This window comes from Zophobas morio, unplaced genomic scaffold (genome assembly GCF_036711695.1).
Source record: "Zophobas morio isolate AGI-343-1 ecotype UQ-CSIRO unplaced genomic scaffold, CSIRO_AGI_Zmor_V1 ptg000023l, whole genome shotgun sequence".
Taxonomy (NCBI): domain Eukaryota; kingdom Metazoa; phylum Arthropoda; class Insecta; order Coleoptera; family Tenebrionidae; genus Zophobas; species Zophobas morio.
This window is the reverse complement of record NW_026972128.1, coordinates 1,413,275-1,434,179: the sequence shown is the minus strand read 5'-3', so window position 1 is coordinate 1,434,179 and position 20,905 is coordinate 1,413,275. Positions and strand designations below refer to the sequence as shown.

General features: G+C 33.3%; 4 protein-coding genes across 8 annotated transcripts in view; 2 read left to right on the top strand and 2 right to left on the bottom strand.

The window, feature by feature from the left end:
- Positions 1-3,433, bottom strand: part of LOC135134449 (tubulin polyglutamylase TTLL5) — a 23,735-nt gene extending 20,302 nt beyond the window's left edge. For 2 of the 3 annotated variants that reach the window (XM_064063124.1, XM_064063125.1), the window contains exons 1-3: positions 3,302-3,433; positions 3,021-3,154; positions 2,864-2,974 (exon numbers count right to left, since the gene is read on the bottom strand). In XM_064063124.1, the coding sequence (XP_063919194.1) occupies positions 2,864-2,974; positions 3,021-3,127 (218 nt within the window). In that variant the 5' untranslated portion in view covers positions 3,128-3,154; positions 3,302-3,433. The remainder of the gene's footprint in view (positions 1-2,863; positions 2,975-3,020; positions 3,155-3,301) is intronic. The other variant, XM_064063126.1, reaches the window with a different exon arrangement.
- Positions 3,427-4,128, top strand: LOC135134462 (uncharacterized). Its single transcript, XM_064063149.1, has 3 exons — positions 3,427-3,505; positions 3,659-3,876; positions 3,929-4,128. The coding sequence occupies exons 2-3, from the start codon at positions 3,660-3,662 to the stop codon at positions 4,072-4,074; spliced, it is 363 nt and encodes a 120-aa protein (XP_063919219.1). The 5' UTR covers positions 3,427-3,505; position 3,659; the 3' UTR covers positions 4,075-4,128.
- Positions 4,076-12,488, bottom strand: LOC135134454 (scaffold protein salvador). The gene is made up of 8 exons (XM_064063137.1): positions 12,026-12,488; positions 11,767-11,971; positions 11,593-11,716; positions 11,296-11,539; positions 4,670-4,850; positions 4,440-4,621; positions 4,254-4,386; positions 4,076-4,205 (listed from the first exon to the last, which is right to left on the bottom strand). Exons 1-8 carry the CDS (start codon positions 12,114-12,116, stop codon positions 4,133-4,135), a joined length of 1,233 nt encoding a protein of 410 aa, XP_063919207.1. The 5' UTR covers positions 12,117-12,488; the 3' UTR covers positions 4,076-4,132.
- On the top strand, positions 12,245-20,905 carry LOC135134457 (solute carrier family 25 member 45-like). Of its 3 annotated transcripts, XM_064063143.1 has the most exons (6): positions 12,245-12,334; positions 13,520-13,804; positions 13,861-14,065; positions 14,112-14,227; positions 20,530-20,590; positions 20,635-20,786. In XM_064063143.1, exons 1-6 carry the CDS (start codon positions 12,292-12,294, stop codon positions 20,693-20,695), a joined length of 771 nt encoding a protein of 256 aa, XP_063919213.1. In that variant the 5' UTR covers positions 12,245-12,291; the 3' UTR covers positions 20,696-20,786. The 3 variants fall into 3 exon arrangements, with proteins under 3 accessions (XP_063919213.1, XP_063919212.1, XP_063919211.1); XM_064063142.1 differs by lacking the exon at positions 20,530-20,590 and having other exon boundaries at positions 20,635-20,905; XM_064063141.1 differs by having other exon boundaries at positions 20,530-20,905.

Below are 20,905 nucleotides of genomic sequence, written 5' to 3'. Positions count from 1 at the left end.
GTGACGTCATCAATTTTTTAGAGGGAGATGAGGAAATATATTTTGACTAAAAATTTACTATTTCTATGATAACTGTAAAACATCTCCAAGATTTTGAAGCATTCGGCTTTGTAGTTTCTGATTAAATAAATTAATAAATAAATTAACCATTCATTAATTTTTTTGAGTCACCCTGTATATGCAAATCCAAAAAATATGAATGGAATATAAATCACAAGTACAGACTCATCATATTTTGTACATTTTACATAGGATTTATTCGGCAAACTTTTGAGGTGACGTTATACATTTTTTGGAGAGGACAAGTAAATATATTTTGAATAAAAATTTATTATGCTTAGCATAACTGTAAATCATCTGCAAGATTTCAAAGCATTCGGTTTTGCAGATTCCAAATTAAATTGCAAAATGTAGTTTCATAATTTTGATTTTTTTTTCAAAAAATCTGGACGTTTCGAGTAAAAACTCAGTTGGAAATCATAAACTACATGTGTAGGTCTATGTTATTTTATACAATTTAAAACCCATTTACCATGTACAATTTTGAAGTGACGTCATCACATTATAGGTGGGGATGATTAGGCAAATTTTGGTTAGCGTTTTACCATCTACATGAAATTGCTAATATAAATACAAAATTTCAATGAAACACCTTATATGTTAAAAATTTATTAAATAATAATCTGTTACTCACTCCGAATTTGCATTTACAAAAAACTTATTTCAAAATGCAACTCCCCAATATTGGTTATAATTTTTTAACTTACAGTTAATTTGGATATTTCCGTTTCTAAAAATTGAGAATAGTTTTCAATATCACAAAATTACAGTCATAGCAGCGCAGCATTATGTTAACATTCATTCCATTTATATGCCCAGCAGCTGTTGCTTTGAATTTGCAAGGTTCAAAGCTTAACAATGACACAAACAAAACATTCTCTCTTCTATACTACCTACACAGTATAATATCCAGTATGTTCTTTGTTAAATCCCTACATTAACAAAGAAACGAACAATGTTTGACTTTGCAGAAACTGGAAAAATCGATTAACATTTATTACTCACCAAAAATGGATACTATGTGGTTTCAGTAAAAAGAAGTATGTAATTTATTAACTTTTTTTTGGATTGAAAAATAACCGAATAATTTGCATTGTTGTTTTCCCAACGAAATAATAAAATCTGTTGAACATAAAAGCCAACAACTCTAAAAAAAATAAGAAATTCAATATTTCACATAAATATAAATTAATAATAACGATATTCCACCGGAATCAAGATAGCAGCGAAACGAACTTTGACACTGATTAACTTACACCATGCTTACACGTACTCATGGAAATTTTCGTTATTTAGAAGTTACTACCAAACCACGAATAAACCTGGACAATAAAATATTCATATCTCATTCAAATTATTCTATTGCCTCATTACTTAATACTTGAACTTGGCAATTTCTTCTTTTATTTATACATCTCAAATATGAAAATATACTATGGTAGTGTACTTGACAACGGCTATTGATTATGCCAAAAATAGAAACTTTTTCTAATTTAACCTACTCTACATCCCGAAACTGTGTCTTCCTTATCTCAATAATTAGAACCAAATTAGTCTTATAAAAAAGGTAACTCGAACTAAGCAGTTTTGTGGATTTGTTGTACTTTTTTTTATCAACTTTAATTATGGTCATTTTTATAGTATTAACTTTATCGCAAATAAGGAAGAATAATGCATCAGTTTTTCTATCTATTATTTAAATTGAATTGCCATTCTAACACCAAGAAAACTGGTTTTGTCAACCTTTGCCTAAAAAAACACCCTAAACAACGTCGACTTTAATAATAAAGAAAAAACCTAATGCGGACGAGATTCATAAAAAAATGTTTAAATTATAAATAATAAAAGTTAAATTTATCGATTATTATATAAGAACACACCAGTGCGGCTTTTTCATAACAACAAAATCAAAACTGTGTGAAAATTGCACTTTGAAATAAGCTCATTCACAAATACATCCAAAAAATGTGATGATTTACTACGACGTTTATATTTCTGTCAGGAAAAAGGCATCAGTGATTTCTGCACTCCTACGTGCCAGAAAAAACGCATTAGTCTCTCTGTATCTGGGTGGTATGCAAATAACGCATTAAAGAGATGATTATTATTTACAGCATCATTAAACGCCCTGATGGCACAACGTTCTAAAAGTAGCGATGCATTGTCCTAGTCACTACTATTTTTATATTTCACATGTGGCCCATGTTAAAAAATAGCCATCAAACGCTGGCTTGTTAATCCACGAAAATAAATTTTTGCAAATCGGGAGTGCACTCGAGGTGCATTAAAAGATAACGGAGAAATGAACCGCCTCGTGACATCACCACAATTTGCATATCTTGTTGTATATGGTATTTTACATCCAAATATAGACGATTTTTTATGCGGGCTTGCGGTATCGTCCAATTAGGAATGTAAAAGTAATAAAAACGTTTTTATCATGTTAATTGACGTGATGAGGGTATAACATGAAATTTAATTAAACAAAGTATTGATTAAACAGATAAGAATCAAGAAATGACATCATTATCTCGAAAATTAAGCAAATAAACAAATCAAAATGAATGGATGTAAATGAGAAAGTTAAGTTTTTGCCCCATCAGCCATAAAAATAGACCTAGAAAACAACGAATCGTGACAGGCAATTACACAACAATGAACAGGTTGCACGTTCCCCAATCTGATACCTGCGTGATTTTAATAATTTGAATTTTTGAAGAAGGGTGTCTCTATCAAAAATAATCATGTTCAAATATTCAGCAATTTAGTTAAGGCGCTTAAAAATTAATACTAAAAAGGAAACCTTTTATCTTGGGGTACGTCAAAAAGTGTACACTGGGAGGAGACATTTTCAGGGGTTTCTTCAGGAAATTGGGATGGACGCCAGGAAAAAACTATAGGTTTTGAAGCAATCCTAAATGTATGTTAGTTGTAACGTTAAAGCATGAAAAATCACTTACCGGTTTAGTTCCATCTGGGGTAACTTGGTGCGTAACCTGAGGGAATCTGTGCTGCTCCCACTTGAAATGGAAACTTCATCGATAGTGTCTCCTATGTGTTTTTCCATCTTGATGATAGCAATGGGTAACTGAAACTAAAAAATTGACCTTCATTTAAAAAAACGGTCAATGTAAATGGATAAAATTTAGGTTATGCATAGAACCAAATATGGTAACAACTTTTAACCGGGTTAACATTTAAAAAAACTTGTATTTTTTGAATTCAAGTCTACCGTACTTACATTTTGTAAAGTTTTATCGAAATTAGTGCTTCATATTAATTTAAATGATTTTGAAAATGACACTAAAATTTTACAACACCTCACTTCAAATTTTGTTACTTTTTAAAGAAACGCCATTTTGTTTATTTTTTAAACCACCCGTCGATAAAGTAGGACACGTAGCTGTCAGATTATGCAATATAAAGTAAAAAATTAATTTAGCAGGTAAACAACTTGTATGCCAGACACAACACTTCTCATACAGCGGCAAAACGAATTACAATAGATTCAACTTTTTTATTCAAACGATTATCAAACTCCTTAATTCTAACCTAAAATTTTTGACACTACTATAACCTCACTTTTCCATTTTTTCAGAATGTCCTTGTTCAATTTTCGATGGTTACGGGAGTTTGTGCGACGCCACACCAACTACATTCCAGAAGAAAAGGCGTACTTTTGGAAACGCAGACTGTCGTTGGTCTATATGCTTTTAGCATGGAACGCTTTTGGTTTGGTGCTTTACAACGTTTTCTCAGGAAACGCAGACTGGGCTCGCAAATATAAATCAGATGCTGAACTGAGTCTGACACCAGGTAAGCAAACCCCCAAATTAATAAAATAAAGCAATAATTTATTTTTTAATAGCACAACACTGGTCTAGAACTCTAGGCATAAAGGATGCGAAAGTATATAAAATATCAGGATTAAATGTATCTAGTTACGAAATCCATAATAATCTGGATGACGAAGCGTCAGAAAATGCTACTGGGAATGAAGCTGTACGAGAATAAATAAACTTAAAATCACATTTTATAGTTAAATAATAAAAACAAAGGAACATGGTACTTTTCATTGACTGGTCACAGCCCCTGTGTTGTTCCGATTGTTTCGAAACTTTTCCATTTCAACAAGCAAAGCTGACCTAAAAACAAGGTATAGTCATCTTCATCACTGTACTTAACGATATTACCTGTATGTTTCATATCTCATTACAATATTTTGCAACTCCTGTTTGTACAGGCGCGTAAGCATGCCGTTGTAGCAATCCAAGTCCTGGAGGCGAAACATGTCCCATCTAAGTTTATGGTCTAAATCAGGGCTTGCTAAAACAGCAAAATAAATTTTTTTAGTAAAAAAAAGTGTTTCTATAATTTACCTTTAAAGTAAATATTAAGCCAGTGAGGAATTTCCTCAAGCAAATACGGGTTCGCGGGCACTAAGACACTGTGTGGTTGATAATGAGTGGGCCTTGGTGGATTTAAATATCTCACTTCTGGCTGATAGTTAAAACAAGGCACTAGACAAGGGTGCTCATATTGAGCTTGTTTAGTGATGTGACTAAAATTGGATGTTAAAATGTTTATATTTAAGTAAAGTGATACTTACTTGACATAATATATGCCATAGTGGGGAGAATGTACACATTGCCATCCTGTTGGTAGTCCTTCTCTTTCAAGAGGGTGCGACCAATGTGTTGTTTTTGTGTTGTGATCTATATAATACTTCCGGCCTCGTAATGTATAGTCCACTGACCATCCTGGTGGTAAGGGTAGTTCTTCTGATTGATCTAAATTTACAGAAAAAAAAAACTTAGGTTTCGTTCAGTACATACATGTTTCGCTAAATTCTAAAAACGTTTGCTACCACTATAATATTTATTTATACAGTGGTTTCATTTTTTCAAAGGAATTTTTGAACATTTTTGCTCTAAAATGAACTTTGAAACTCGACTATCATCTGAGTTAGGCATAGCCGAAGTGATGGGAAATCAATCAGACAAATATTAAAAACAACGGCGCGACGTCAGGCGATAAATATGGCTGGCCGACTGTGCAGTTTCAACCTCAGTGGCATTTGATGCAATTCAGGGTTTACCTGATCAAGATCATCACGAAAATTGTGATGTTGAACAGCATTTTTTGATTTTTAAAGCATTTTAACATCTAGGAGAAGTCGTGTAACTGCGGAAAACCTAGAAAAAGTAGAATTGTTATTAAGAATTCCCGAAGTTGTAGGCCACGACTGCAATAGCGCTGGCGATCGAACAGCAATGAGCATCACTTCCGCGATGCTGAAGTCTGATTATAATACTTCCATCGCTTACGCTCGGAAAGTAAAAGTTTCTAGAGATATATTCTGATGTTCGTGGAAAATAGTTTCTTTCATTTTGCGTAATTTAACCTTAATAATAATACGAAAATACTTTGCAAATCTAAAATTAATGTAAATAATAAAACAATATCTTCCCGTCTAAGTTGCTTTTTTTACCATGTATTTAAAACATTTACCGTGTAAATCTATTTTAAAATATGAGGTATGTTCAGATCTGAACGAGCATTATATTAGGTACATAGTGTGTTTATATCGTAGATTTCGATCCAATCGATTTTCGAGACGATCGAAGTTGTCAAACCCACTTTAATCTACGGGCGTTTATATCACGGAAAACAGTCCGTTCGATCCACTGATTTGTAGTTTGAAATTGGTTTGAATTTGACTTTTGGAGAAAGATAATAGTGCAACACTATTTCTTTTTATCTGTGAAGTTGTCAACATAAATAATAAACCCATAAAAGTTCAAGTCCGTTTACATCGCTTCTTCAAGCATTTGAATCCGTTTTAGATTCGATCGGTTCGATTCAATCCGACTAGTTTGTCGGATCGAATTTTGATAGTGAATCCACTTCAACATTCGACCTGCAGCGTTTATACCATTAGTTTCAATCCGATCGGACTGAGTTGATCGACTCCAAATCCACGATATAAACTAAATAACTAAGTGTATTAATGCTTTTAAAAAATCTTTCCCGAGTTGATAGCATAATTAAAATGCACAATCGTTCTAAAATTTCAATAGAGTTCATTTTTTATTATAAATGGAAATTTATATGTAAATATTTTCACCGAATTATCGATTTTCCTTTTCCTCTGTGTATTTCTATCCCTCTTTCTTTGTAGTTGCTGAGTTGGGCAAGTACTTTATTAGTCGTTAATTAATTTTTTAGGGGGTTATTCGCGAAAGTCGATAAGTCAAGCCCAGTAAGCGTTTCCAGTTAGCAAATTCAGGGCAAACTAAATTAAATTTGTAAAACGCAAACACTTGTCGATCTATAAAATTTTGTCAATCACCCTTTTAGTGATCCCACTTTATGCCCTAACTGTCATCAACAATTTACATGACTTCCTGTTATTTCTGATAAATTTCAAATTATTGATTAAATTCATAAAAAACATGATATAATTTACACCATTTTCTATAAATCTCGGGCATTTTAATTATTAATTTTAATCATTGTATTTTTATAAATTTTAATATCCATGTTACTAGGTGAGTTTAGACGCTTAATCTATAGTTACTTAATAACCTCTTTTAGTTTGTTAAACATAACCTGGTGATGACGTTAATTAATAAAGTGGAAACATGTCGTAACCATACCCATTCAGTCTCCAGACGTTCAACAGGCGGACATCAACCCCAAATTAAATTATACTCCCTCCGTCCGAAAATATGGTATACATTTGTAACTTTATTTAATAATACTATTATAACGACAATACATTTCAATTTATATGCAATGGGACTTTATTTAGAGCTTCTGGAGAACATACCAATCTCGTTGGTAACCTTCCCTCACGACGAAGTTTGGATTTATTAAGATGAGGAATTTTATACTTAAAATTAAATAAATAAGTAACTAAATAAAATACATAAATAAATTAGATTATTATAATATATTATTATTTATTATAATAAATAATCTATTTAATTTAATTAATTTTTCTAAAATCTCTTATAAATTCAGCGGGTGTTGATTTATTTTGTTGTTATTGTAGTAATTTTCTTGGTCAGTTTTTTAACAGAAACGAACGTAGATCTCAGTCCACTTTTTATATGATGTTCCATTATTATACTAGTTGCAAATAAAATTACTTGATTATAATTTGCGGGTCATCACTCGTTAATTATACTAATTTTGTAAAATGTATACCATATTTTCGCACAGAGGGAGTATAATTTTTACTTCCCGAGCGTAAGCAAAGGAAGTATTATAATCGAGTCCGCCGGCCGACTCTCTACTTTTACGTTTTCTCGATCTATCATGACCCCTAGAGGACGAAGAAATAGGTCTCCCGTTTCCGTCTGTCTGCCGTCCCGGATTTTTATTAGACAGATAATTTCCGAAAGTACTGGTCCGATTGTTGTGAACTTTTGGACTTATATTAGGCATATCATGTAGATGATAAAACGCTAATCAAAATTTGTCTAATCATCCCCACCACTAATGCGATGACGTCACTTCAAAATTGTACATAATAAATGGGTTTTAAATTGTATAAAATAACATAGTCCCACACATGTAGTTTATGACTCCGAATTGAGTTTTTACCCGAATTTTTCGAAAAAAAATCAAAATTATGAAACAACATTTTGCAATTTAATTTTGAATCTGCAAAACCGAATGCTTTGAAATCTTGGAGATGTTTTAAAGTTATCACAGGCATGGTAAATTTTTAGTCAAATTGTATTTGCTCCTCCCTTCCTAAAAAATTTGATGACGTCCTCTCAAAATTTAAAATGTGCAAAATATGATTAGTCTGTAGTTGTGGTTTATCATTCCATTCATATTTTTTGGATTTGCATATACAGGGTGACCCACTAAAATTAATGAATGCGTGAATTTATTTGATTGATTTAATCAGGAACTGCAAAACCGAATGAGTTGAAACCTTGGAAATGTTTTAAATTTATAAGCATGGTAAAATTTTGATCAAAATGTATTTGCTCATCCCCCCTAAAAATTTGATGATGCCGTCGCAAAATTTTGCTGAAAAAATGCTATCTTAAATGTGTAAAGAATAATGAGTCTATACTAGTGATTTATCACTGCATTAATATTTTTTAGATTTGGTTATACGGGGTGTCTGAAAAAAAATGAATGACTGAGTCAATACAGACGTATTAGTCTTAAATTACAAGTACTATACAGGGTGTTACCTTTTATCTGTTTACGCCTGACGATTTTTGCATAGGCAACATATTATACACCCCAGAGACGACTTCGTCCAATTTAATTTTTTTTTTTAATAAGCAATCATAGAATCACAATAAAAAAATGACAAAGATGTCAATGCCAAATAATGGCAAAATTGAAAAAATGAATACTCATTTTATTTTAAAATACTCCGCTACAAAAATGTAATACGAAAAAAAACATAATAGGCATGCAGTTGTCACGTTTCCCACAGCGAGGGAAGTGCTGTCTAAACTCTTTAGACCAATTTTTTTAAATGTCAACAGTTCTCGAATTCCTAACAAAATCTTAAAACTATCTGTGGATCTTATTACTTTGAAACTACAAATTTCCCATGCAGTGTTAAAATTACCTAATTTTCTAGAGGGAATAAAGAAATAACTTGTAGTTAATATTCTGTAATCTCTATCTAGTGTTTTATCTTATCTTCTGCGACAAACTACACAAATTTATTTTTAGAATGTTAAAAATTTTACTTCCTCTTGTCTTGTTAAAGCTCGTTTACTGTCGTCTGAACTAACTCGGTAAATTAGCCTTTACACGCACCCTGCCTGTAAAGCGTTACCGTGGCAGCTTTACAGGCACCGTGCCTGTAAAACGCTGTCATGACACCACCGGAATCAAACACACATTCGCTGCGTCGGCCTTTTTCTTAATCTCACTAATACTGTGCTAATACTAACGTTAAAATCACCTTCAAACTCTTCATCTTCATCGAATTCCACAATTAACAGAGCTCAGTGTAATGGAGTAATTAATAAGTAACGTGTGAAAGAGAGAGTGAATGATTAGAGTAGGGATTAATGTAGATGTAAGCAATAATGTATGTAATAAGACTATTAACAAAGGTATTAAGTAGAGAGTAAGAAGTTAGTATGTAAGCAGTAAGTGTCTAGGCAACCAAGCGGTGTAAGAGAGAAGAATAATAAAGATATGTAGTAGTTAAGTGGTGAGTTTCAATAGTGCGTAACCTGGCTAAGCTGCCTACCCCTGCCAGAGCACTACAAAATTAAACTATTTAAATTATTAATCGAATTTACAAATTGACAGTCCCGTTATTTTCAAACAATTCAATTTTCCATAGTTACCGGAGCAAACTATGAAAAATGACTATAATTTCTATGACTGTAATTTCAAGTAAAATTTCTAGAGATGCCAAAGTTGTTCATTTTCAGGATTTTCAGCAAGAGGAAGTAAAACGTTGTACGCGGCTCGCTTGCAACTAGCCTTTACTGGGGCTCACCGGATTACAGGGCTCGCTCCTACGTCGCTCGCCCTGCAAACATTCCGGCTCGCCCGTAAAGGCTAATTTACTAAGCTTGCCACGTAAATAACTATTACCGGTTTCTGTCCGTTAAATGCCTGTTTACATTCATAAAAGTTGGCTGGTAGGAAAACCATTACTATATCCTATCTGTAAAATAATGTATTACCTACCGAAATGTCAATTGTCAACATTTGTCAAGGAATTGAAAAACAATGATTGTAAAATGCAATAATGTAAGCAACTTTACCGGTTCTATTTAAACTGTTTAATGCTTGAATTACTGCATTTTTAACATTTTCGGGCAATACGTCGCCTAAATTCATCATTTTTATAATTCTGTTAAAACGTTGTTTTGAGTAAACAATAAAATGTAACTATGACACCGAAATATATCATGCAAACGTGATCAACCAAATTTATTTATTTTTTAATTAATTTTTGGATTATTGAATTAAAATGGGGCAGAAACCGATAAAATCTTGAACACGCCACGACTGTAAACGGTGCCCTACCCGCCTTATTAGCCGTCTTAAAATCCGAACGTTTCAAACGGCCGACTGCGGCGGTTAGGGCACTCTTTACATCCTAGGTATGTTAATAGCTATTGATAAATCATTAAATCATAGGTTTAACTGTTATGTCATTCTACACGCTGCAAAATTCTGAGATGATATGAATTCTTCAGGAGACAGTTAAACTCTGCTTAACCTTTTAGCTTGTTTATAATGTCAAACATATGCCTACCTCAAAACTTCAGAGTTGTTATCGTTACCAACATATTAAACTATAGTCACTTATTAATGGTTTTATTAACAGCTATAAAATTTTCCATTGAAAACCACATAATACTGATCTTGGACTGTTTAATCTGGAGCCGGGACAAACTTAGCTGCCAATTTTTTAATCTTACAGCAAATTGTAAAAGTATCAAGTTTTGATTTTTTAAAGTGAAACACAATGAACGAAAATGAGAATACAGAAGAAACATATGTAATGATTCCAGTGCAGATCGCCGTTTTCTAACATTCATCATGTTAAGAGTGGCCTGAGTGGCGCGATCTGAGTGTGACGTCATAGTGAGATTCAACCAACTCAGGATGCATCACGCACCCTAAGGATCACGCTGAATAAAATTGTATAACAAATCTCAGCGAATGCTTAAAAAGAAAGAATTTTCTTTTTAAGGATAATTATGAAACTACTAAAAATGTGGTTCTGTTGATACATCAGCGTCTGGCATTTTTGGAAACAATTTTAAGGCGGCCACACACAGAGAGGGAAGAATCAATGTACGTGCCACGGGGTACAGTGAAAACTGCTAGTGTGTGGGGAAGAATGTGGCATGTACAGTCAAGTCTGTTGGAAACAAAATTGGTTTGATTTTTAGCGTGCACAGTTATAAGTGCGCGGGGAAAACTCAGTGTGTGGACGAACACAAGTCGCTGCACGCTCGAGTAATTTAGTTGCGCCGTTTAGAGAGTACGGGTTTAATAACTTACGACAAGCGTGCACACTTTTAACTGCACAGTCTTCCCTCTGTGTCTGTGGCCGCCTTTATAAAAACATATTTGACGATTCATCGCCGAAAATAATTCAAGTTTTCCCTAATTTAACCAAGTGTGTTATTATTTGCAGATTCTAATGGAAAATAAATAAACAAGTAATTTGTTACCAACCAAAAGATATAAAATTACTCTCTGAAAAAAAATTACCTTGATTACTGTCACTCCTTCCCAATGTGTGTCGGAGATGATGAGCAAGCGATTCTCCATATGACATACCTTGTAGGGGATTTGAGTATCTTTCCACATTTGTATTGCTGTAAATGGGGGTCGTATCTTGACTTTTATCGCTAGTATTTTGATAAATAGGGGAGTGATTTCTATTATAATTTGAATTATTGTCTTGAGTGGTAGTTAAAGGATAAATTTGATCAATTTCCACATAATTAGCATTCTAAAACAGCAACCATGAACTAATACAAACACTTGACAAGACTGACAAATTACTGCTGAATTATCACTGTAGGAAGGACTGATATGTTGATTCATGTAAATGTGTTGCGCTGAAGACGTCGAAGAACTCGGTGTACTATGTGATGAGTTGTTTTCATTGGTAGACAAATTGGCAAATCTACAAATTTATTTAAGTCACAATTACTGCATAAACAAGCTAATAGCAACCTTGTGGCAAGGTCAGGTACAGAAGAACTGGGTGTATATTTGCCCTGATGCGCCCCTAAGCCTGAAGTAATTATTGTCTTTTGATTCCCGAATTTCTGCACCGTAATACTACTCTGGTTCGTCCCTCTGTTCAGCGATGGGGGGAGGGAAGACCTGCTTTGGTTTGAAAGTCTCCTCTTTGGCTCGGTAGTCCAGACGTTGATGACTTAAAAAAACACAGGTTATGTCAGCGTGTCAAAAATCCGTGACTTTTACTCACTTGGCATTTCGGGAGGGGTGTCTTTTTTGACATATTTTCCAACCACCCCTTCTTTGATTGTTTTCAAGTCCTTGTTTTTTCGCGACAGCATGTTCAAATGTGAAATTTTCCGTTCTATTTTAATACGGTTGTGCTTATATAAATGTTAAAAATATTTCGTATCAAGGCCGCCAATGTGGGTTTCAAAGGGTTGTCAGAGACTTCCTGCTGCTTTGAACTGTTTAAGTGAAGCCACAAAAACTTATCAATGCGATGAATAAAGAAAAATGATCATACAGATAGAAGATTTCATAGCAGGGTGGATTGCAGGTACTTTACGTTTTGTCATGCACAATACTTTCCATTATACTTCTAAACTTGTAACATCACACTTAATTACGATAGTTTATTGCTGTTTGAGACAAATTCCATTGTTTACAAATTCTTTTCACAACATCACTGGTTTTTCGACCTGCGCAAAGAACGGAAATGCAAACACATCACATTCCATAGAATATTGTGTGCTGCCTAACTGAGACTAAAATTACAGTAAAATCAGAACAACGAATGGCACGAAATCAAAGTGGTACTTATTTTCAATAGAACCACTAGTATCTTCTTTTTTTATAATTAATAGTCCTTTTATGTTTGTAGTGAATCTCTTTTTCTTTAAGCATATGTTCCGTTAGTCTCAAGTTATTCTTCTCTTGACATGTACCACTTCTATGCTATGTTTTTCCTGCAAATATTTATAATTTTTTTATTTACACTCTTATGGTTTTTGTTTAAAGTTAAAGTAGTTGCAGTCTAGGACAAAACCAAAACTTATCAGTCTTGTCACACATTAGTGGAGTCTCAAGATCCAGTTGTTGGTACGACGTACCTAATGCTAAGATCTGGATTTGTTCATTACCTGTTTCTTCAGTTTATGTAGGAGGCTTTTTCCTTTAGGGTGTTCTTTCTAGCGAAAAACAAAAACATGAAGTCGCATTGTAACCCTATTTGTTCAAACGTTTTATTTTCAAGTCAGAATAATAATATAATATGTAGGTAACTTAAAGGTAACAAATGTGGTCAATCACATACGTAGAAGTGTATGTCGTCTATAAATCGCACCAGAAAATTTTAGTAAAAGGTAGAATGGTCGTGACTAATTTTCTCAAACGATTTAGAGCTATAACACACACGGTTAATATAAAATTAAATTTATCCAATATATAATTTTCGGTAAATGCGGAATTTCATAAGCAACGTGTTGTGAACGTTACCATTTGCTTCTTGTGACCCGAAGTAAAAAAAGTGTGTACCTATACTAAGTCTTTTTTAATACAGATATATTGTTAATTAAAAAGTAAATTCAACGAATGCTGAATAGATATTTTACTCGCTGAAACTCCCACATTCGCCTTTGGCTCATTCAGCAAACCACAATCGATAATCCTGTTAAATTAATTTAAAAACAGCAGTTCCAATGTGGCATATATTCTATAAAAAAGTAAGATCCGCTTCTTCTAGGGATATGTGGTCTTATTGTTGGCCATCCCCTAGACACAATAAAAGTACGCCAACAAGCCTACGGAAGCAGTTTAAGAACAGCAATCGGCAGAACTTACAGACATGAGGGATTCCGGGGCTACTTTAAAGGTATGCTGTTTCCGCTGCTAACAGTGGGACCATCGAATGCGTTAATGTTTGGAGTCTTCGGAACTACTCTGGCTTACCTGCAGCCCACACCGAGTGGCCATCCTAAACACAGTTCTTTTCATAAAGACGCAGGAAAGACCAATATATTTCTTGCAGGTAAATAGGTACATACTACCAAAAAACACCTATATATTACTAAAATTTTACTGCAGGAGTAGTTGGAGGGACAGCACAAACTATATTTATTTGTCCCGTTGAAGTTGTGAAAACTGTTTTGCAGGCAAGAACTGAAGGAAAAGGATCTTGGAGGAAGCACTACGAAGTACCGTATCGAGGGACTTTTGATGCCCTGAGAGGAATTGTACGCGATATAGGGTTTACAGGATTGTTTCGTGGTTTGGCTCCTCTGATGATTAGGTAGCTGAAAATTAAAAGTTAAGAAAAACTTCACTATTACTTACAGGGATATACCGACTAGTGGGCTGTATGTCTTAACGTACGATATGTTGATGTACTCTAAATTTCAGTCGTACGATATTCCACACTTCGCGAGAGAAATCTTTGCAGGAGGATCTGCAGGTAGACAAGCTAGTTGTTAATAACGGTTTGCTGCTGGAAATTTTACAGAACTAAACTTTGCGACGATTACGTTATACACGTATCTGACACGTTATTTTTGTATCCATAAAAAAATTGTATGACGTATTGTGAGTTGTTAAATTATCCAGTAAAAATTTGAGGATTCTGATTGAAAACAGAATGTATAACAGAAAAACAAAATGTACAGTCTGATCATGTCAGTCAGATTAGATTAGCACCAGTAGGGCAGAATAGTGTAGGTCACTTTCCAAGTGATGCGCGGATAAATGGTCGGTAGTTACGCTAGACTTTTGGGGATGGGGTGAGATTAGAGAATAATAGTAGACTAATTTGTATGCTGTAATTCTAGAATCTCGAAAGTTGTTCTGTTAATCTAATCAATGCATATCATTACTTGGTCTTAGTACCCGTAATGATAGAAGTCTTGCCTGAATGCCGGTCATTTCCGGGTCAGTGGTGGGTCTTAAAAATTTAAAAAGAAACGATAATATACTAATCATATGTATATCATTATTATAAGAGAAGATTCTGATGTTTTTTTTTATTCATTGCACTTTGCACATTGCTTTGTTCATAATACACATAAGTATATACCTAAAGTTCTTGCAAATAATTGTTTTGCATTAAAATATACAACTTTTTAGAGGGGGCTTCTACCTGCCTGGTACAGTACCATTTAGTGTCCGTTTACATAGCCATTACTGTCTTAATTTCACAGCAAAATAAAATTTTAGTGGATACAAAATAACGTTATGAGTACCTATATATAATGTAACAAACACTAGAAAATTAATCGACACTACAGGTGGCGCAAATATGTAATTACATCTGTCTTTTGGTCGAAAATATTTTACGGTAATGATAGTAATGATAAACAGCAACACAGAACTTTTTTACCTCAAAAACAAAGATTGTCGCTAAATACACATTTCTCCATTTCAAAAACAGTCTGGGCATTTAAATAAATGAAAGTTACAAATGAAGAATGCTCAAAACTGACAACTACAAAATTTGTCGGGAATTATCAGAACTAAAATTTTTCGCGCTTCTCGCTATCATTCCTAAGTTATAGCGGTCGGAAACCTGAACGTGTCTTTTATAGACAGGCGGGTCAGAACTGACAATTATAAAGCCCAAAAATTGCAGTTTGACCTGGAAACTCATTTTTACATCAAATTTACCTTTTCCATATCCATGGGATATGTTAATTGTGACATTTTACAGAAAAAAATACAAAAAAATATATGTTAGAATTACTAGTGAGGTCCCTTCAGAACACATTTTAAAGGTATATTTAAAAAATTGGTCGAAAATTGTTTCGACAGAACTTCCCTCGCTCCTGAAACTATGAAACATATCCAGCATTACACTTACTACTACTATATCCAGCATTTTCGAATGGGTGCACCCTCAGAGGCGTCCATCATCGTTTTTCAGGTACCTGTACCTGTTTAGATTACTGCTAATAGATTCCCCCACATTCGTGCTAGCGTGTTGACCAGTTCACTTAAATTTATGTTGCCGCGTGTTATTGTTTGTGATTTAAAAAAAATAAATGTAAAAACCACCCACTTCTGAAGTGTGCATGTTACGCTACTGACTGACAGTCTGTTGTCAGATTCTGATGACTCACCATGTTGAACTTAAAATAATCCGTCTCTAACAACCCTTGTCCTTCAACATTAGGTAATAGCAATCTGACGCTCAAGTGTTTAAATAAATAAATAACTAAATAAATATATTATTAATATTATATCCAACAGACATTAGTGTCTAACAGGATTAATGTAAGAGTAAGTAACAACGAATACTAAATATAAGTAGAAAAGATCAATATAGAAGGCATAGAAAATAGTAACACATAAAACTACAGACTAACAACCAAGGACGCCTTTACATTGTGAACAAAATTTTTTAATATCGTACGTAAATACATCGACCTCCGGTATGCCATTATAACACCGGCACATATTTTTTAATGGGGCATTCATGTGCTGATTTGTTTGACAAATCCTTGGAGCAAAAGTTAATGGACAGCGGCAATTTAATCTAGGCACATGAAATTTGATCTGATTAACAAGATTACTACAACATATAACGCCATTAATTAATTATGTTTATATATCGAAAGAATGTCACGTAGAAATTAGTTTGATTTGAATGAGTTTGTCTTCTCAAAACACAGGACTAAAATTATTAATTAAACCACAATGGAACAAAATGTTCTAAATATAATAATTCTTACTTTATTATCTATATATACCGCGTGTCTGGAAAATGGCGGATTAACTCTTCACTACGTTATATACGGGAGTTTCGGGGGTTCCAAAAAAATAATAAAAAAATTATTTATGATGTAGATTACGAAAAAAACGTAATTTTATAAAAGTAAAATTGGCAACACAGCACACACCTAATGCGTGAATACCTCCGGCAGTGACTATATACAATGTGGCGATTCATTTTTGATTATTTACAATAAAAACGTGGTATTTTTTACTACATAATTTTATGCATAGGTTCTCAGTAGGAGAAATCCGGGGGGTAAACCGCCGACCATTAAGTGTACAATTGATTTCCTGTTGATTTCCCCCGATTTCTTTTGATTTCCTGTGATTTCCTCCTGATTTTCTCTTGATTTCCTTTAGATTTCCTCAAAATTTGTTTACATAATGTACTACAGGGCGATTGTTAACTTTTTTTAACTTGACTTTTTTGTTTTCCCGATAATGATGTTGAATTTAAACCTTTTTTTACCAAGTGTTTACTAACGTACGATGACTAGGTAAGCTGAAGTGCTTTCCCTTTAGACGAAAAAAAAATAAATAAATAAATAAAATGTATTGTGCTGCTAAGCAACAAACTGAAATGTTTAAGAAAACAAATCTGATTTTACTTACAAAAAGAACGCTACTCTAAAATCGAGGTTTTAGATGTCTAAATCAATAGAGTAAGTATACGTTCGAATTTTACACTTTCTTGGGTCAAATGTTTGTTCTAAAAGTGGACATATGCAATATTCTAGATTTTTTGCACATTCAGTCAGAAAACCTTATGGTCTATTTTAATTTTGAAATTAAAAATGTCTGGTGTGTACAAATTAGTTTGTTTAAATCACTCAAAGATTAAATAAATTATATTATATATTATTATTAATTTTTCAACAAATTATATTATGAAATTTTGCCTTTGAATTTACGAAATTAAAACTACATAAAGCCAAGGATATTTTTAGTTACGTCAGCAGTTTTTACTTATCAGTGACTCATCATAAGGCAACAACGACTGGCTCATACGTTCACAGAGGTAATTAATGAATACCAAATAGTCCAAAATCATTCTATTAGGTTCATCTCTGTGTTGTGCATACAAGATCATGTTAAAGTTTGACCTATTAAATCAAACTTATAATAATAACTTAAGTCATTACTTTTTAAAAATTGGGTTTACTCATTTATTATGGTAGCATAAACAGAAAAAACAAGTAGTTTCATTTATTTTATTAAATGTTAAAAAAAAACGGTAACTCTAAACATAAAAGTAAAGCATTTCTGTTGGATCATAACAAAATATCACAAAATAAAACAACTTCTTAAAAAATACTTACTCCATAAACCCATAAATCAAATATTTTTTCAATAATTTGTTTTCAAAAACTATACTGTCTTTACTGAGTACCTGAGGTGGAGGTAGTTTCATTATATATTCATTTTCTTGGATCTCTCCCTGATTTTTGATGTCCAGAAACATAAAAGCATCCGGAATTTTTGGATATTCCTTTTCAAAAAATCACAAAAAATAGGGTTAAGTGTTAACACTTTACCAATGTAACATTTTTTGTTTTGTTTTTGAGTTGTTAATTGTACTATAATATAATCGTCTATATTTAAGTCTGGTTTAGAACGATCACTCTTACTATTTTCAGCCTTGAGATTCAAACGAGGATTCAAATCATCAGAATAATTGGAAAAATTCAAACTTTCGGTGTCCGTGCTGTCATCATATTCGATACTACTTGGGTTGTCCAAATCAGATGAGTCACTTGATATATTATAGCGTCTTTTTTGTTTTCCAATTTGGACTGGTTTTTGAATTTGAGATGCATCTTTATGTTTGAGACGATCCACACTGACGCGATCCTTTTCATTGTCTAACAGCCAGCAAAGTGAAGACTTTTTTATAACTTTTGTTGTATATCTAAGCGTATTCTGACTAAATCACCTTTCTCAACAAAATTATCGTCACTATCAAAACTTCTAAGGTGTATGTCTCTGTCAAATTTCTTAGATTCGTACGAAATTGTGCAAAGATCATTCAGTAAATCTTCATCTTGGTCAACTGGATCGTTTTCCAAACTTTGAAATCAGTTACGTTTCATGGCTATTTGAGAATTGTTGTAATTTTCAATGTGATCGCACTGTTCTTCACTAAACATTTCATCTTCAACTTCGTCATTGCATTCATTGTCTTTACACGGAGCAAAAATACATAGTTGAAATCCATCACTTTCATTCCTAAATCTTCAGTGTCACGCAGACAATCCCGTAAAGCTGATTCTACGGTGCTTTGTATATCTTTATCTGAAATGTTTCCAAAGTCATAATTTTTCACAAAATCTCTCTTCATGATTGAACTTTTTTCCTGATTTCTCTAGGAAAAACGAATTTTTGATCCAAATCGTTTTTAATGTTGTTTATAGTTTGCAGTCTGTCACTTCGATACAACATATTTCTTATACTAAAATTAACAATTGTGCTAAAAGTTGAGGTCATTGATCTAAGGCTTCTAAACATACTCTCACAAGTTTGAGAGCTAAACTTCCAAGGCATCAGTAAGATTACTTTTTTGATAGTTCATTTTGTCTGCTTTCAAATCCGTTATTGTTAGCATAGGTTGATCTTTGGTTAGTAATTTTTTACTAATATTTCAAGGTGAGCAACTGTAGCAACGTAATTCCCTAGAGGTAATATTGAGTCTGATTTTAAAAACTTTGTTCTTAACTTTGTGATAATATGTACAGTGTCTTGGACATACGATGTCAGATCGCTGTCACTGAAACCCATTTGGTACCATTCCCAGTTATTCAAATGATTTTTGTCGGATGAATAGGTAATTTAAACGCATCGCTTTGAGAAGTCGCGTTTTCTTGTTGATTTTCCGTTAATTTCTCATTGATTTCTTCTTGATTTCTCGTTGATTTCCTCTGATTTCCTTTTTGATTTCCTCTAGCGTGTACAATTGATTTCCTCTGCGGTTTACCCCTCGGAGAAATCGAAAAAATTAAATTTCTTTTATTACAGCGTCATCTGCCATGAATATAAAAAAAAATGTTTTAGACAAACCCAACATACGTAGAATCCGAATCTGTAATAAAAATTCAGGGTTCCTATTTAAGATTTCAAAGTTATCCCCCCGCCCCCCTTTTAAAGAGGGGGGTGGGAGACTAGTTCTTTACACCAAAGTATTTCCCCTATGGAATGATTAAAGTTTGAATCTGGAAATGTTTTTGTACAGTGCTTATTTTTCCAGATATTTGAAAGTTTCAGGTTAAAAAATCACTCTGTATAGTTCATTTTATTAATATTTTATTTTAAAGATTCAACGTAAACTTTTCAACATTTACAAGCTAAATTAAACCAAGTTGAAAAGTTTACGTTGAATCATTACTGTTTTTAACATATTTCGTAGGAAATAATTACTTGGAATAACTCCAAAAACCTGCAAATTTCAGTTTTCTCGAAATTATTCTGAAACCAGTACATGTATGTCACAAAAGAATTGTTTGAAGTTTGTCGTCCACTTAAAAAAAAACTCCATATGGAAGAAGAGTTAACACGCAAAAAAACGCGTCCAACTTCAAAGGCTGTAATCAAAAATATATTGGACAAATTAAGGCCATCATCACAAGGTTAAGGCTACACTACTTTAAAGTTGGGTTGTTTTAACACGGTCCAAAATATTTTAAAATTACCATAAGACACAAATCTCTAGACACTTTCGAATCTATTCGCTTATTTCTATTTAATTTTACGGACCGGAGACATTTGAGATTTTTTACACTTGAATTTAAACTTCTTGCTATCGTCAGGTGGTTTAACCAAAGACAGATTTTTTCTGTACAATTCGCCGAAAGCTTTAATACGACCATGACTTAATTGTTACTCAACTATCCACTGTAAAATGCTTTGGAAGGTAAACACACGCAAGCTCTCTTTGTGCTCTAGCTTAAGACCATAAATAATAATTATTTAAACATATATTCTGTGCAGTGTTTGTTTCAGGTCATTATACTATGCCCGAATTTAGTCACCACGTGGCGTCACTTGTTAACCATCTTGGAATGTTTTTGATCGGGTTTGTTAATAGTACTAATGTTTCTTTTTTAGGGATAGCCTCGTGGTTGTTTGTAATGCCAGTGGATGTGGTAAAAACGCGAATTCAATCTGACGATCCCCGGCACCCCTACTACAACGGCATTATCGATTGTTTCAAAAAGTCCTACAAAATGGACGGTTTCTCGATATTTTTTAGAGGAGCGCCTGCAACACTCATGAGGACATTTCCCGTAAACGCAGCCATATTTGTTACATACCAGAAAGTATTAAGTTGGTTTGAAGTCCACTACTAACTGTGTCGTGAAGTGATTAAAGTGCCTTA

Excerpts from the sequence above, each read along its gene's own strand:
- LOC135134462 (XM_064063149.1), top strand. The coding sequence starts at position 3,660 with ATGTCCTTGTTCAATTTTCGATGGTTACGGGAGTTTGTGCGACGCCAC. Across the intron at positions 3,877-3,928 it reads TGAACTGAGTCTGACACCAG|CACAACACTGGTCTAGAACT; the intron begins GTAAGCAAACCC and ends ATTTTTTAATAG.
- LOC135134454 (XM_064063137.1), bottom strand. The coding sequence starts at position 12,116 with ATGCTGTCGCGAAAAAACAAGGACTTGAAAACAATCAAAGAAGGGGTG. Across the intron at positions 11,717-11,766 it reads GTACCTGACCTTGCCACAAG|ATTTGCCAATTTGTCTACCA; the intron begins GTTGCTATTAGC and ends ATAAATTTGTAG. Across the intron at positions 4,387-4,439 it reads GCTTAATATTTACTTTAAAG|CAAGCCCTGATTTAGACCAT; the intron begins GTAAATTATAGA and ends TTGCTGTTTTAG.
- LOC135134457 (XM_064063141.1), top strand. The coding sequence starts at position 12,292 with ATGATCATACAGATAGAAGATTTCATAGCAGGGTGGATTGCAG. Across the intron at positions 13,805-13,860 it reads GACCAATATATTTCTTGCAG|GAGTAGTTGGAGGGACAGCA; the intron begins GTAAATAGGTAC and ends ATTTTACTGCAG. Across the intron at positions 14,066-14,111 it reads TTGGCTCCTCTGATGATTAG|GGATATACCGACTAGTGGGC; the intron begins GTAGCTGAAAAT and ends TATTACTTACAG.